Source organism: Salvelinus fontinalis, chromosome 41 (assembly GCF_029448725.1).
Source record: "Salvelinus fontinalis isolate EN_2023a chromosome 41, ASM2944872v1, whole genome shotgun sequence".
In the NCBI taxonomy this organism is placed as follows: Eukaryota; Metazoa; Chordata; class Actinopteri; order Salmoniformes; family Salmonidae; genus Salvelinus; species Salvelinus fontinalis.
Window position 1 is genome coordinate 2,381,757 of NC_074705.1, and position 13,281 is coordinate 2,395,037.

The window sequence follows — 13,281 nt, forward strand, 5'->3', positions numbered from 1 at the left end:
GATGGGTGTAATGACGGTGGACAGGAGACGTACCTCTGAGGATGGGTGTAATGACAGGGGACAGGAGACGTACCTCTGAGGATGGGTTTGATGACGGTGGACAGGAGACGTACCTCTGAGGATGGGTGTAATGACAGGGGACAGGAGACGTACCTCTGAGGATGGGTTTGATGACGGTGGACAGGAGGCGTACCTCTGAGGATGGGTGTGATGACGGTGGACAGGAGACGTACCTCTGAGGATGGGTGTAATGACGGTGGACAGGAGACGTACCTCTGGGGATGGGTGTGATGACGGTGGACAGGAGACGTACCTCTGAGGATGGGTGTAATGACGGTGGACAGGAGACGTACCTCTGAGGATGGGTGTGATGACGGTGGACAGGAGACGTACCTCTGAGGATGGGTGTGATGACGGTGGACAGGAGACGTACCTCTGAGGATGGGTGTGATGACGGTGGACAGGAGACGTACCTCTGAGGATGGGTGTAATGACGGTGGACAGGAGACGTACCTCTGAGGATGGGTGTAATGACGGTGGACAGGAGACGTACCTCTGAGGATGGGTGTAATGACGGTGGACAGGAGACGTACCTCTGAGGATGGGTGTGATGACGGTGGACAGGAGACGTACCTCTGAGGATGGATGTAATGACGGTGGACAGGAGACGTACCTCTGAGGATGGGTGTAATGACGGTGGACAGGAGACGTACCTCTGAGGATGGGTGTGATGACGGTGGACAGGAGACGTACCTCTGAGGATGGGTGTGATGACGGTGGACAGGAGACGTACCTCTGAGGATGGGTGTAATGACGGTGGACAGGAGACGTACCTCTGAGGATGGGTGTAATGACGGTGAACAGGAGACGTACCTCTGAGGATGGGTGTGATGACGGTGGACAGGAGACTACCAGCATTGATTGAAAGGTAGAAGATGGAGAAGAACGTGCTCCTCTGTTTCTCCTGGAGAACGCATGGACAGGAGAACAGGTTCAGAAGACATGGACAGGAGACTTGGACAGGAGAACAGGTTCAGAAGACATGGACAGGAGACATGGACAGGAGAACAGGTTCAGAAGACATGGACAGGAGACATGGACAGGAGACATGGACAGGAGACATGGACAGGAGACATGGACAGGAGAACAGGTTTATAACAGGAGACATGGACAGGAGACATGGACAGGAGACATGGACAGGAGAACAGGTTTATAACAGGAGACATGGACAGGAGACATGGACAGGAGACATGGACAGGAGAAGTGGACAGGAGAACAGGTTTATAACAGGAGACATGGACAGGAGAACAGGTTTATAACAGTAGACATGGACAGGAGACAGGTTTATAACAGGAGACATGGACAGGAGACATGGACAGGAGACATGGACAGGAGACATGGACAGGAGACATGGACAGGAGACAGGAGACATGGACAGGAGACATGGACAGGAGACATGGACAGGAGACATGAACAGGAGAAATGGACAGGAGAGATGGACAGGAGACATGGACAGGAGAACAGGTTTATAACAGGAGACATGGACAGGAGACATGGACAGGAGAACAGGTTTATAACAGGAGACATGGACAGGAGACATGGACAGGAGACATGGACAGGAGAAGTGGACAGGAGAACAGGTTTATAACAGGAGACATGGACAGGAGAACAGGTTTATAACAGGAGACATGGACAGGAGACATGAACAGGAGACATGGACAGGAGACATGGACAGGAGAACAGGTTCAGGAGACATGGACAGGAGACATGGACAGGAGACATGGACAGGAGAAAAAGGTTCAGGAGACATGGACAGGAGACATGGACAGGAGACATGGACAGGAAACATGGACAGGAGACATGGACAGGAGAAAAAGGTTTATAACAGGAGACATGGACAGGAGACATGGACAGGAGAAAAAGGTTTATAACAGGAGACATGGACAGGAGACATGGACAGGAGACATGGACAGGAGACATGGACAAGAGACATGGACCCCCTCCCTCTGACAGACTCTAAAATGGAGTCCACACTACCATAATGACCGAGGTCGGTAGAGACAGACTCTAAAATGGCTGCTCCGCTAGCGTAACGATCGAGGTCGGTAGAGACAGACTCTAAAATGGCTGCTCCGCTAGCGTAACGATCGAGGTCGGTAGAGACAGACTCTAAAATGGCTGCTCCGCTAGCGTAACGATCGAGGTCAGTAGAGGCAGACTCTAAAATGGCTGCTCCGCTAGCGTAACGATCGAGGTCGGTAGAGACAGACTCTAAAATGGCTGCTCCGCTAGCGTAACGATCGAGGTCGGTAGAGACAGACTCTAAAATGGCTGCTCCGCTAGCGTAACGATCGAGGTCGGTAGAGACAGACTCTAAAATGGCTGCTCCGCTAGCGTAACGATCGAGGTCGGTAGAGACAGACTCTAAAATGGCTGCTCCGCTAGCGTAACGATCGAGGTCGGTAGAGACAGACTCTAAAATGGCTGCTCCGCTAGCGTAACGATCGAGGTCGGTAAAGACAGACTCTAAAATGGCTGCTCCGCTAGCGTAACGATCGAGGTCGGTAGAGAGAGACTCTAAAATGGCTGCTCCGCTAGCGTAACGATCGAGGTCGGTAGAGGCAGACTCTAAAATGGCTGCTCCGCTAGCGTAAAGATCGAGGTCGGTGGAGACAGACTCTAAAATGGCTGCTCCGCTAGCGTAACGATCGAGGTCGGTAGAGGCAGACTCTAAAATGGCTGCTCCGCTAGCGTAACGATCGAGGTCGGTAGAGACAGACTCTAAAATGGCTGCTCCGCTAGCGTAACGATCGAGGTCGGTAGAGACAGACTCTAAAATGGCTGCTCCGCTAGCGTAACGATCGAGGTCGGTAGAGACAGACTCTAAAATGGCTGCTCCGCTAGCGTAACGATCGAGGTCGGTAGAGAGAGACTCTAAAATGGCTGCTCCGCTAGCGTAACGATCGAGGTCGGTAGAGACAGACTCTAAAATGGCTGCTCCGCTAGCGTAACGATCGAGGTCGGTAGAGGCAGACTCTAAAATGGCTGCTCCGCTAGCGTAACGATCGAGGTCGGTAGAGACAGATTCTAAAATGGCTGCTCCGCTAGCGTAACGATCGAGGTCGGTGGAGACAGACTCTAAAATGGCTGCTCCGCTAGCGTAACGATCGAGGTCGGTAGAGACAGATTCTAAAATGGCTGCTCCGCTAGCGTAACGATCGAGGTCGGTAGAGACTGACTCTAAAATGGCTGCTCCGCTAGCGTAACGATCGAGGTCGGTAGAGACAGACTCTAAAATGGCTGCTAGCGTTACCAACCTGGTGGTCTTCAAACTGGTCTCCTCCAAAGGCAGCGACACAGGGTTTGATGCCCCCTGTTCCCAGAGCGATGAGAATCAGGCCAACCATAGACATGGCCCTGAGAGGAGAGCACATCACTTATCACTTCAACTAATGCAACTCATATCGTAGAGGTTGAGTCAACTTGATTGACTAAGTTTACACAACTCTAATCGTTTTACAATGCTGTGGCTTATATAGGATGTTGTGTTTAGGGTGAACAACAGATGAACTCACACATGGAAGGTCATGTTGTCAGGGGTCCCGTCCCTGTCTGTGTCTGTGATGTCGTGTATGGCGCTTACTGCCATGACAACCTGTCCCACCGTATAGACGATGGATAAATAGACAATAGTCCTGGAGAGAGAGAGGAAAGAGAGAGAGGGGGGAGAGAGAGAGAGAGAGAGAGAGAGAGAGAGAGAGAGGGGGGGGGGAGAGGGAGGGAGAGAGGAAAGAGAGAGGAGGAAAGAGAGAAAGAGAGAGAGAGAGGAGAGTGGGAGGGGAGAAAGAGGAGAGAGGTAGAGAGAGAGGGGAGAGAGAGAGAGACAGAGGGAGAGAGAGAGAGACAGACAGACAGAGGGAGAGAGAGAGAGAGAGAGAGAGAGAGAGAGAGAGAGAGAGAGAGAGAGAGGTAGGTAGAGAGAGAGGAGAGTGAGAGGAGAGAGAGAGGGAGAGAGAGAGAGTGAGAGGAAAGAGAGAGAGAGAAAGAGAGAGAGAGGTAGAGAGAGAGAGGGGAGAGAGGGGGAGAGAGAGAGGAGAGTGAGAGGAGAGAGAGAGGGAGAGAGAGAGGAGAGTGAGAGGAAAGAGAGAGAGAGAGAGAGAGGGGAGAGAAAGAGGAAAGAGAGAGATAAAAAGAGAGAGGGGGACAGAGAGGGGAGAGAGAGAGGAGAGTGAGAGAAAGCGAGGGGGGAGAGAGAGAGAGAGAGAAAGCAAGAGAGCACGAGAGAAAGGGAGAGAGAGAAAGAGAGGGGAGAGAGAGAGAGGGAGGGAGAGAGAGAACAATTCGAAAACAAACCCAATCTTGATAAACTCCCATATCTACTGGGAGAAATACCACAGTGTGCCATCACAGCAGCAAGATGTGTGATCTGTTGCCCCAAGAAAAGAGCAACCAGTGAAGAACAAACACCATTGTAAATACAACCCATATTTATGTTTATATATTTTCCCTTTTGTACTTTAACCATTTGTACATCATTACAACACTATATAGACATAATATGGAACTTTTGTGAGTGTTATGTTTCCTGTTAATTTTTTATTTCACTTTTCTTTGTTTCTATATCTATTTCTATTGCTTTGGCAAAGTAAAACGGGTGGGGGGGGGAGAGAAACTAATGAAAGGGATTCACCAGGAGGGCAGACGACTACAAGCAAGGGAACTACAATCCCCAGATATCCTATGGAAGATCAGATACTAAGTTGATGTACTGGTGTTGGGACTCACTTGAACTTCCCCAGCCAGGAGTCTGCCACGATGGCCCCCAGTATAGGAGTCAGGTAGCAGAGAGCGACGAAGGTGTGGTAGATGGAGGTGGCCAGGTCATCATCCCACTTCAGGAAATACCTGAAGTACAGCACCAATACCGCTAGAGGGAACAGAACCACAACAGAACCACTCAGTATGTCCATCTACAGCACCAACACCGCTAGAGGGGACAACAGAACCACAACAGAACCACTCAGTATGTCCATCTACAGCACCAACACCGCTAGAGGGGACAACAGAACCACAACAGAACCACTCAGTATGTCCATCTACAGCACCAATACCGCTAGAGGGGACAACAGAACCACTCAGTATGTCCATCTACAGCACCAATACCGCTAGAGGGGACAACAGAACCACTCAGTATGTCCATCTACAGCACCAACACCGCTAGAGGGAACAACAGAACCACTCAGTATGTCCATCTACAGCACCAACACCGCTAGAGGGGACAACAGAACCACTCAGTATGTCCATCTACAGCACCAATACCGCTAGAGGGGACAGAACCACAACAGAACCACTCAGTATGTCCATCTACAGCACCAACACCGCTAGAGGGGACAACAGAACCACAACAGAACCACTCAGTATGTCCATCTACAGCACCAATACAGCTGGAGGGGACAACAGAACCACAACAGAACCACTCAGTATGTCCATCTACAGCACCAACACCGCTAGAGGGGACAGAACCACAACAGAACCACTCAGTATGTCCATCTACAGCACCAATACAGCTGGAGGGGACAACAGAACCACAACAGAACCACTCAGTATGTCCATCTACAGCACCAACACCGCTAGAGGGGACAGAACCACAACAGAACCACTCAGTATGTCCATCTACAGCACCAATACCGCTAGAGGGGACAACAGAACCACAACAGAACCACTCAGTATGTCCATCTACAGCACCAACACCGCTAGAGGGGACAACAGAACAACAACAGAACCACTCAGTATGTCCATCTACAGCACCAACACAGCTAGAGGGGACAACAGAACCACAACAGAACCACTCAGTATGTCCATCTACAGCACCAACACAGCTAGAGGGGACAACAGAACCACAACAGAACCACTCAGTATGTCCATCTACAGCACCAACACCGCTAGAGGGGACAACAGAACCACAACAGAACCACTCAGTATGTCCATCTACAGCACCAACACCGCTAGAGGGGACAACAGAACCACTCAGTATGTCCATCTACAGCACCAACACCGCTAGAGGGGACAACAGAACCACTCAGTATGTCCATCTACAGCACCAACACAGCTAGAGGGGACAACAGAACCACAACAGAACCACTCAGTACGTCCATCTACAGCACCAACACAGCTAGAGGGGACAACAGAACCACAACAGAACCACTCAGTATGTCCATCTACAGCACCAACACCGCTAGAGGGGACAACAGAACCACAACAGAACCACTCAGTATGTCCATCTACAGCACCAATACAGCTAGAGGGAACAGAACCACAACAGAACCACTCAGTATGTCCATCTACAGCACCAACACAGCTAGAGGGGACAACAGAACCACTCAGTATGTCCATCTACAGCACCAACACCGCTAGAGGGGACAACAGAACCACAACAGAACCACTCAGTATGTCCATCTACAGCACCAACACCGCTAGAGGGGACAACAGAACCACAACAGAACCACTCAGTATGTCCATCTACAGCACCAACACAGCTAGAGGGGACAACAGAACCACAACAGAACCACTCAGTATGTCCATCTACAGCACCAACACCGCTAGAGGGGACAACAGAACCACTCAGTATGTCCATCTACAGCACCAACACCGCTAGAGGGGACAACAGAACCACAACAGAACCACTCAGTATGTCCATCTACAGCACCAACACCGCTAGAGGGGACAACAGAACCACAACAGAACCACTCAGTATGTCCATCTACAGCACCAACACCGCTAGAGGGGACAACAGAACCACAACAGAACCACTCAGTATGTCCATCTACAGCACCAACACAGCTAGAGGGGACAACAGAACCACTCAGTATGTCCATCTACAGCACCAACACCGCTAGAGGGGACAACAGAACCACAACAGAACCACTCAGTATGTCCATCTACAGCACCAACACCGCTAGAGGGGACAACAGAACCACTCAGTATGTCCATCTACAGCACCAACACAGCTAGAGGGGACAACAGAACCACAACAGAACCACTCAGTATGTCCATCTACAGCACCAACACAGCTAGAGGGGACAACAGAACCACAACAGAACCACTCAGTATGTCCATCTACAGCACCAACACAGCTAGAGGGGACAACAGAACCACTCAGTATGTCCATCTACAGCACCAACACCGCTAGAGGGGACAACAGAACCACTCAGTATGTCCATCTACAGCACCAACACCGCTAGAGGGGACAACAGAACCACTCAGTATGTCCATCTACAGCACCAACACAGCTAGAGGGAACAGAACCACAACAGAACCACTCAGTATGTCCATCTACAGCACCAACACAGCTAGAGGGGACAACAGAACCACAACAGAACCACTCAGTATGTCCATCTACAGCACCAACACCGCTAGAGGGGACAACAGAACCACAACAGAACCACTCAGTATGTCCATCTACAGCACCAATACAGCTAGAGGGGACAACAGAACCACAACAGAACCACTCAGTATGTCCATCTACAGCACCAACACCGCTAGAGGGGACAACAGAACCACAACAGAACCACTCAGTATGTCCATCTACAGCACCAACACAGCTAGAGGGGACAACAGAACCACAACAGAACCACTCAGTATGTCCATCTACAGCACCAATACCGCTAGAGGGGACAACAGAACCACAACAGAACCACTCAGTATGTCCATCTACAGCACCAACACAGCTAGAGGGGACAACAGAACCACAACAGAACCACTCAGTATGTCCATCTACAGCACCAACACAGCTAGAGGGGACAACAGAACCACTCAGTATGTCCATCTACAGCACCAACACAGCTAGAGGGGACAACAGAACCACAACAGAACCACTCAGTATGTCCATCTACAGCACCAACACCGCTAGAGGGGACAACAGAACCACAACAGAACCACTCAGTATGTCCATCTACAGCACCAACACCGCTAGAGGGGACAACAGAACCACTCAGTATGTCCATCTACAGCACCAACACAGCTAGAGGGGACAACAGAACCACAACAGAACCACTCAGTATGTCCATCTACAGCACCAATACCGCTAGAGGGGACAACAGAACCACTCAGTATGTCCATCTACAGCACCAACACAGCTAGAGGGGACAACAGAACCACAACAGAACCACTCAGTATGTCCATCTACAGCACCAACAACGCTAGAGGGAACAACAGAACCACAACAGAACCACTCAGTATGTCCATCTACAGCACCAACAACGCTAGAGGGGACAACAGAACCACAACAGAACCACTCAGTATGTCCATCTACAGCACCAACACAGCTAGAGGGGACAACAGAACCACAACAGAACCACTCAGTATGTCCATCTACAGCACCAACACCGCTAGAGGGGACAACAGAACCACTCAGTATGTCCATCTACAGCACCAACACAGCTAGAGGGGACAACAGAACCACTCAGTATGTCCATCTACAGCACCAACACCGCTAGAGGGAACAGAACCACAACAGAACCACTCAGTATGTCCATCTACAGCACCAACACCGCTAGAGGGAACAGAACCACAACAGAACCACTCAGTATGTCCATCTACAGCACCAACACAGCTAGAGGGGACAACAGAACCACAACAGAACCACTCAGTATGTCCATCTACAGCACCAACACAGCTAGAGGGGACAACAGAACCACAACAGAACCACTCAGTATGTCCATCTACAGCACCAATACCGCTAGAGGGGACAACAGAACCACTCAGTATGTCCATCTACAGCACCAATACCGCTAGAGGGAACAACAGAACCACTCAGTATGTCCATCTACAGCACCAATACCGCTAGAGGGGACAACAGAACCACTCAGTATGTCCATCTACAGCACCAACACAGCTAGAGGGGACAACAGAACCACAACAGAACCACTCAGTATGTCCATCTACAGCACCAATACCGCTAGAGGGGACAACAGAACCACTCAGTATGTCCATCTACAGCACCAATACCGCTAGAGGGGACAACAGAACCACAACAGAACCACTCAGTATGTCCATCTACAGCACCAACACCGCTAGAGGGAACAGAACCACAACAGAACCACTCAGTATGTCCATCTACAGCACCAACACAGCTAGAGGGGACAACAGAACCACAACAGAACCACTCAGTATGTCCATCTACAGCACCAACACAGCTAGAGGGGACAACAGAACCACAACAGAACCACTCAGTATGTCCATCTACAGCACCAATACCGCTAGAGGGGACAACAGAACCACTCAGTATGTCCATCTACAGCACCAATACCGCTAGAGGGGACAACAGAACCACTCAGTATGTCCATCTACAGCACCAACACAGCTAGAGGGGACAACAGAACCACTCAGTATGTCCATCTACAGCACCAACACCGCTAGAGGGAACAGAACCACAACAGAACCACTCAGTATGTCCATCTACAGCACCAACACCGCTAGAGGGAACAGAACCACAACAGAACCACTCAGTATGTCCATCTACAGCACCAACACCGCTAGAGGGGACAACAGAACCACTCAGTATGTCCATCTACAGCACCAACACAGCTAGAGGGGACAACAGAACCACTCAGTATGTCCATCTACAGCACCAACACCGCTAGAGGGAACAGAACCACAACAGAACCACTCAGTATGTCCATCTACAGCACCAACACAGCTAGAGGGAACAGAACCACAACAGAACCACTCAGTATGTCCATCTACAGCACCAACACCGCTAGAGGGGACAACAGAACCACAACAGAACCACTCAGTATGTCCATCTACAGCACCAACACCGCTAGAGGGGACAACAGAACCACTCAGTATGTCCATCTACAGCACCAACACAGCTAGAGGGGACAACAGAACCACAACAGAACCACTCAGTATGTCCATCTACAGCACCAACACCGCTAGAGGGGACAACAGAACCACTCAGTATGTCCATCTACAGCACCAACACAGCTAGAGGGGACAACAGAACCACTCAGTATGTCCATCTACAGCACCAACACCGCTAGAGGGGACAACAGAACCACTCAGTATGTCCATCTACAGCACCAACACAGCTAGAGGGGACAACAGAACCACAACAGAACCACTCAGTATGTCCATCTACAGCACCAACACAGCTAGAGGGGACAACAGAACCACAACAGAACCACTCAGTATGTCCATCTACAGCACCAACACAGCTAGAGGGGACAACAGAACCACTCAGTATGTCCATCTACAGCACCAACACAGCTAGAGGGGACAACAGAACCACAACAGAACCACTCAGTATGTCCATCTACAGCACCAACACAGCTAGAGGGGACAACAGAACCACAACAGAACCACTCAGTATGTCCATCTACAGCACCAACACCGCTAGAGGGGACAACAGAACCACTCAGTATGTCCATCTACAGCACCAACACCGCTAGAGGGGACAACAGAACCACTCAGTATGTCCATCTACAGCACCAATACCGCTAGAGGGGACAACAGAACCACAACAGAACCACTCAGTATGTCCATCTACAGCACCAACACCGCTAGAGGGGACAACAGAACCACTCAGTATGTCCATCTACAGCACCAACACCGCTAGAGGGGACAACAGAACCACAACAGAACCACTCAGTATGTCCATCTACAGCACCAACACAGCTAGAGGGGACAACAGAACCACAACAGAACCACTCAGTATGTCCATCTACAGCACCAACACCGCTAGAGGGGACAACAGAACCACAACAGAACCACTCAGTATGTCCATCTACAGCACCAACACAGCTAGAGGGGACAACAGAACCACAACAGAACCACTCAGTACGTCCATCTACAGCATTGGTTCCTCTCTCTGCTATCTGTTAACATAGAGAGATGTGATTGGTTCACCTCTCTGCTATCTGTTAACATAGAGAGATGTGATTGGTTCACCTCTCTGCTATCTGTTAACATAGAGAGATGTGATTGGTTCACCTCTGCTATCTGTTAACATAGAGAGATGTGATTGGCTTACCTCGCATGCCATAGTAGGAGAACCGTTCACAGAACTCATTGACCACGATGAAGAAGATACTGAGAGGATACCCACACACATCCACCTGGACACAGAGTAGAACACAGATCTTTATTTGACCAAATCAAATCAAATGTTATTTGTCAAACACACATGTTTAGCAGATGTTATTGTGGGTGTAGTGAAATGCTTGTGTTTCTAGCTCCAACAGTGCAGTAATATCTAACAATTTCACAACAATACACAAATCTAAAAGTAGAAGAATGGAATTAAGAAATATATAAATATTAGGACGAGCAATGTCGGAGTGGCATTGACTAGAATACAGTAGAATAGAACACATATGAGATGAGTAAAGCAAAAATATATAAACTGCCCCTAGTCCTACTCAACATGCCTCAGATAGCCCCCTTTGTCCCACCTCCCACACATGCGGTGACCTCACCCATCATAATCAGCATGTCCAGAGATGCAACCTCTCTTATCGTCACTCAATAGGTTAACCTCCACTGTACCTGCACCCCACCATACCACTATCTGTACACTATGCCCTGAATCTATCCTACCACGCCCAGAAATCTGCTCCTTTTATTCTCTCTCCCCAACGCACTAGACGACCAGTTTTGATAGCCTTTAGCCGTACCCTCCTACTACTCCCCTGTTCCGCGGGTGATGTAGAGGTTGACCCAGGCCCTGTGCGTCCCCAGGCGCTCTCATTTGTTGACTTCTGTAACCGTAAAAGCCTTGGGTTCATGCATGTTAACATCAGAAGCCTCCTCCCTAAGTTTGTTTTATTCACTGCTTTTGCACACTCTGCCAACCCTGATGTCCTTGCCGTGTCTAAACCCTGGTTTAAGAAGGCCACCAAAAACTCTGAGATTTCCATCCCCAACTACAACATTTCCATCAAGATAGAACTGCCAAAGGGGGAGGAATTGCAATCTACTGCAGAGATAGCCTGCAAAGTTCTGTCATACTTTCCAGGTCAATGCCCAAACAGTTTGAGCTTCTAATTTTAAAAATGTATCTCTCCAGAAACGAGTCCCTCACTGTTGCCGCCTGCTACCGACCCCCCTCAGCTCCCAGCTGTGCCCTGGACACCATTTACACCATTTGTAAATTGATTGCCCCCCTATCTAGCTTCAGAGTTTGTTCTGTTAGGTGACCTAAACTGGGATATGCTTATCACCCCGGCAGTCCTACAATCTAAGCTAGATGCCCTCATTCTCATACAAATTATCAAGGAACCCACCAGGTACAACCCTAAATCTGTAAACACGGGCACAATCATAGATATCATCCTGACCAACTTGCCCTCTAAATACACCTCTGCTGTTTTCAACCAGGATCTCACAATCACTGCCTCATTTCCTGAGTCCGCTACGGGTCCGCGGTCAAACGACCAGCCCTCATCACTGTCAAACGCTCCCTAAAACACTTCTGCGAGCAGGCCTTTCTAATCGACCTGGCCCGGGTATCCTGGAAGGATATTCACCTCATCCCGTCAGTAGAGGATGCCTGGTCATTCTTTAAAAGTTACTTCCTCGTCATCTTAAATAAGCATACCCCATTCAAAAAATGTAGAACTAAGAACAGATATAGCCCTTGGTTCACTCCAGACCTGGCTGCCCTTGACCAGCACAAAAACATCCTGTGGTGGACTGCACTAGCATCGAATAGTCCCCACGATATGCAACTTTTCAGGGAAAATCAGGAACCAATACACACAGTCAGTTAGGAAAGCAAAGGCTAGCTTTTTCAAACAGAAATTTGCATCCTGTAGCTCTAACTCAAAACGTTTTGGGACACTGTAAAGTCCATGGAGAATATGAGCACCTCCTCCCAGCTGCCCACTGCACTGAGGATAGGAAACACTGTCACCTCCTCCCAGCTGCCACTGCACTGAGACTAGGAAACACTGTCACCTCCTCCCAGCTGCCACTGCACTGAGACTAGGAAACACTGTCACCTCCTCCCAGCTGCCCACTGCACTGAGACTAGGAAACACTGTCACCTCCTCCCAGCTGCCACTGCACTGAGGCTAGGAAACACTGTCACACCGATAAATCCACAAGAATTGAGAACTTCAATAAGCATTTCTCTACGGCTTTCCTCCTGGCTACCCCAACCCCGGCTAACAGCTCCGCAACCCCCGCAGCTAAGCCTCCCCAGCTTCTCCTTCACCCAAATCCAGATAGCAGATGTTCTGAAAAAGCTGGACCCGTACAAATCAGCTGGGCTAGACAATC

General features: G+C 49.7%; 1 protein-coding gene across 1 annotated transcript in view; it reads right to left on the reverse strand.

Annotated features, from left to right (window-relative positions):
- Positions 1-13,281, reverse strand: part of LOC129840308 (solute carrier family 15 member 1-like) — a 57,276-nt gene that overhangs the window by 10,335 nt on the left and 33,660 nt on the right. The window contains exons 3-7 of the mRNA XM_055908110.1: positions 11,033-11,117; positions 4,786-4,927; positions 3,576-3,695; positions 3,318-3,417; positions 874-964 (exon numbers count right to left, since the gene is read on the reverse strand). Of these exons, the coding sequence (XP_055764085.1) occupies positions 874-964; positions 3,318-3,417; positions 3,576-3,695; positions 4,786-4,927; positions 11,033-11,117 (538 nt within the window). The remainder of the gene's footprint in view (positions 1-873; positions 965-3,317; positions 3,418-3,575; positions 3,696-4,785; positions 4,928-11,032; positions 11,118-13,281) is intronic.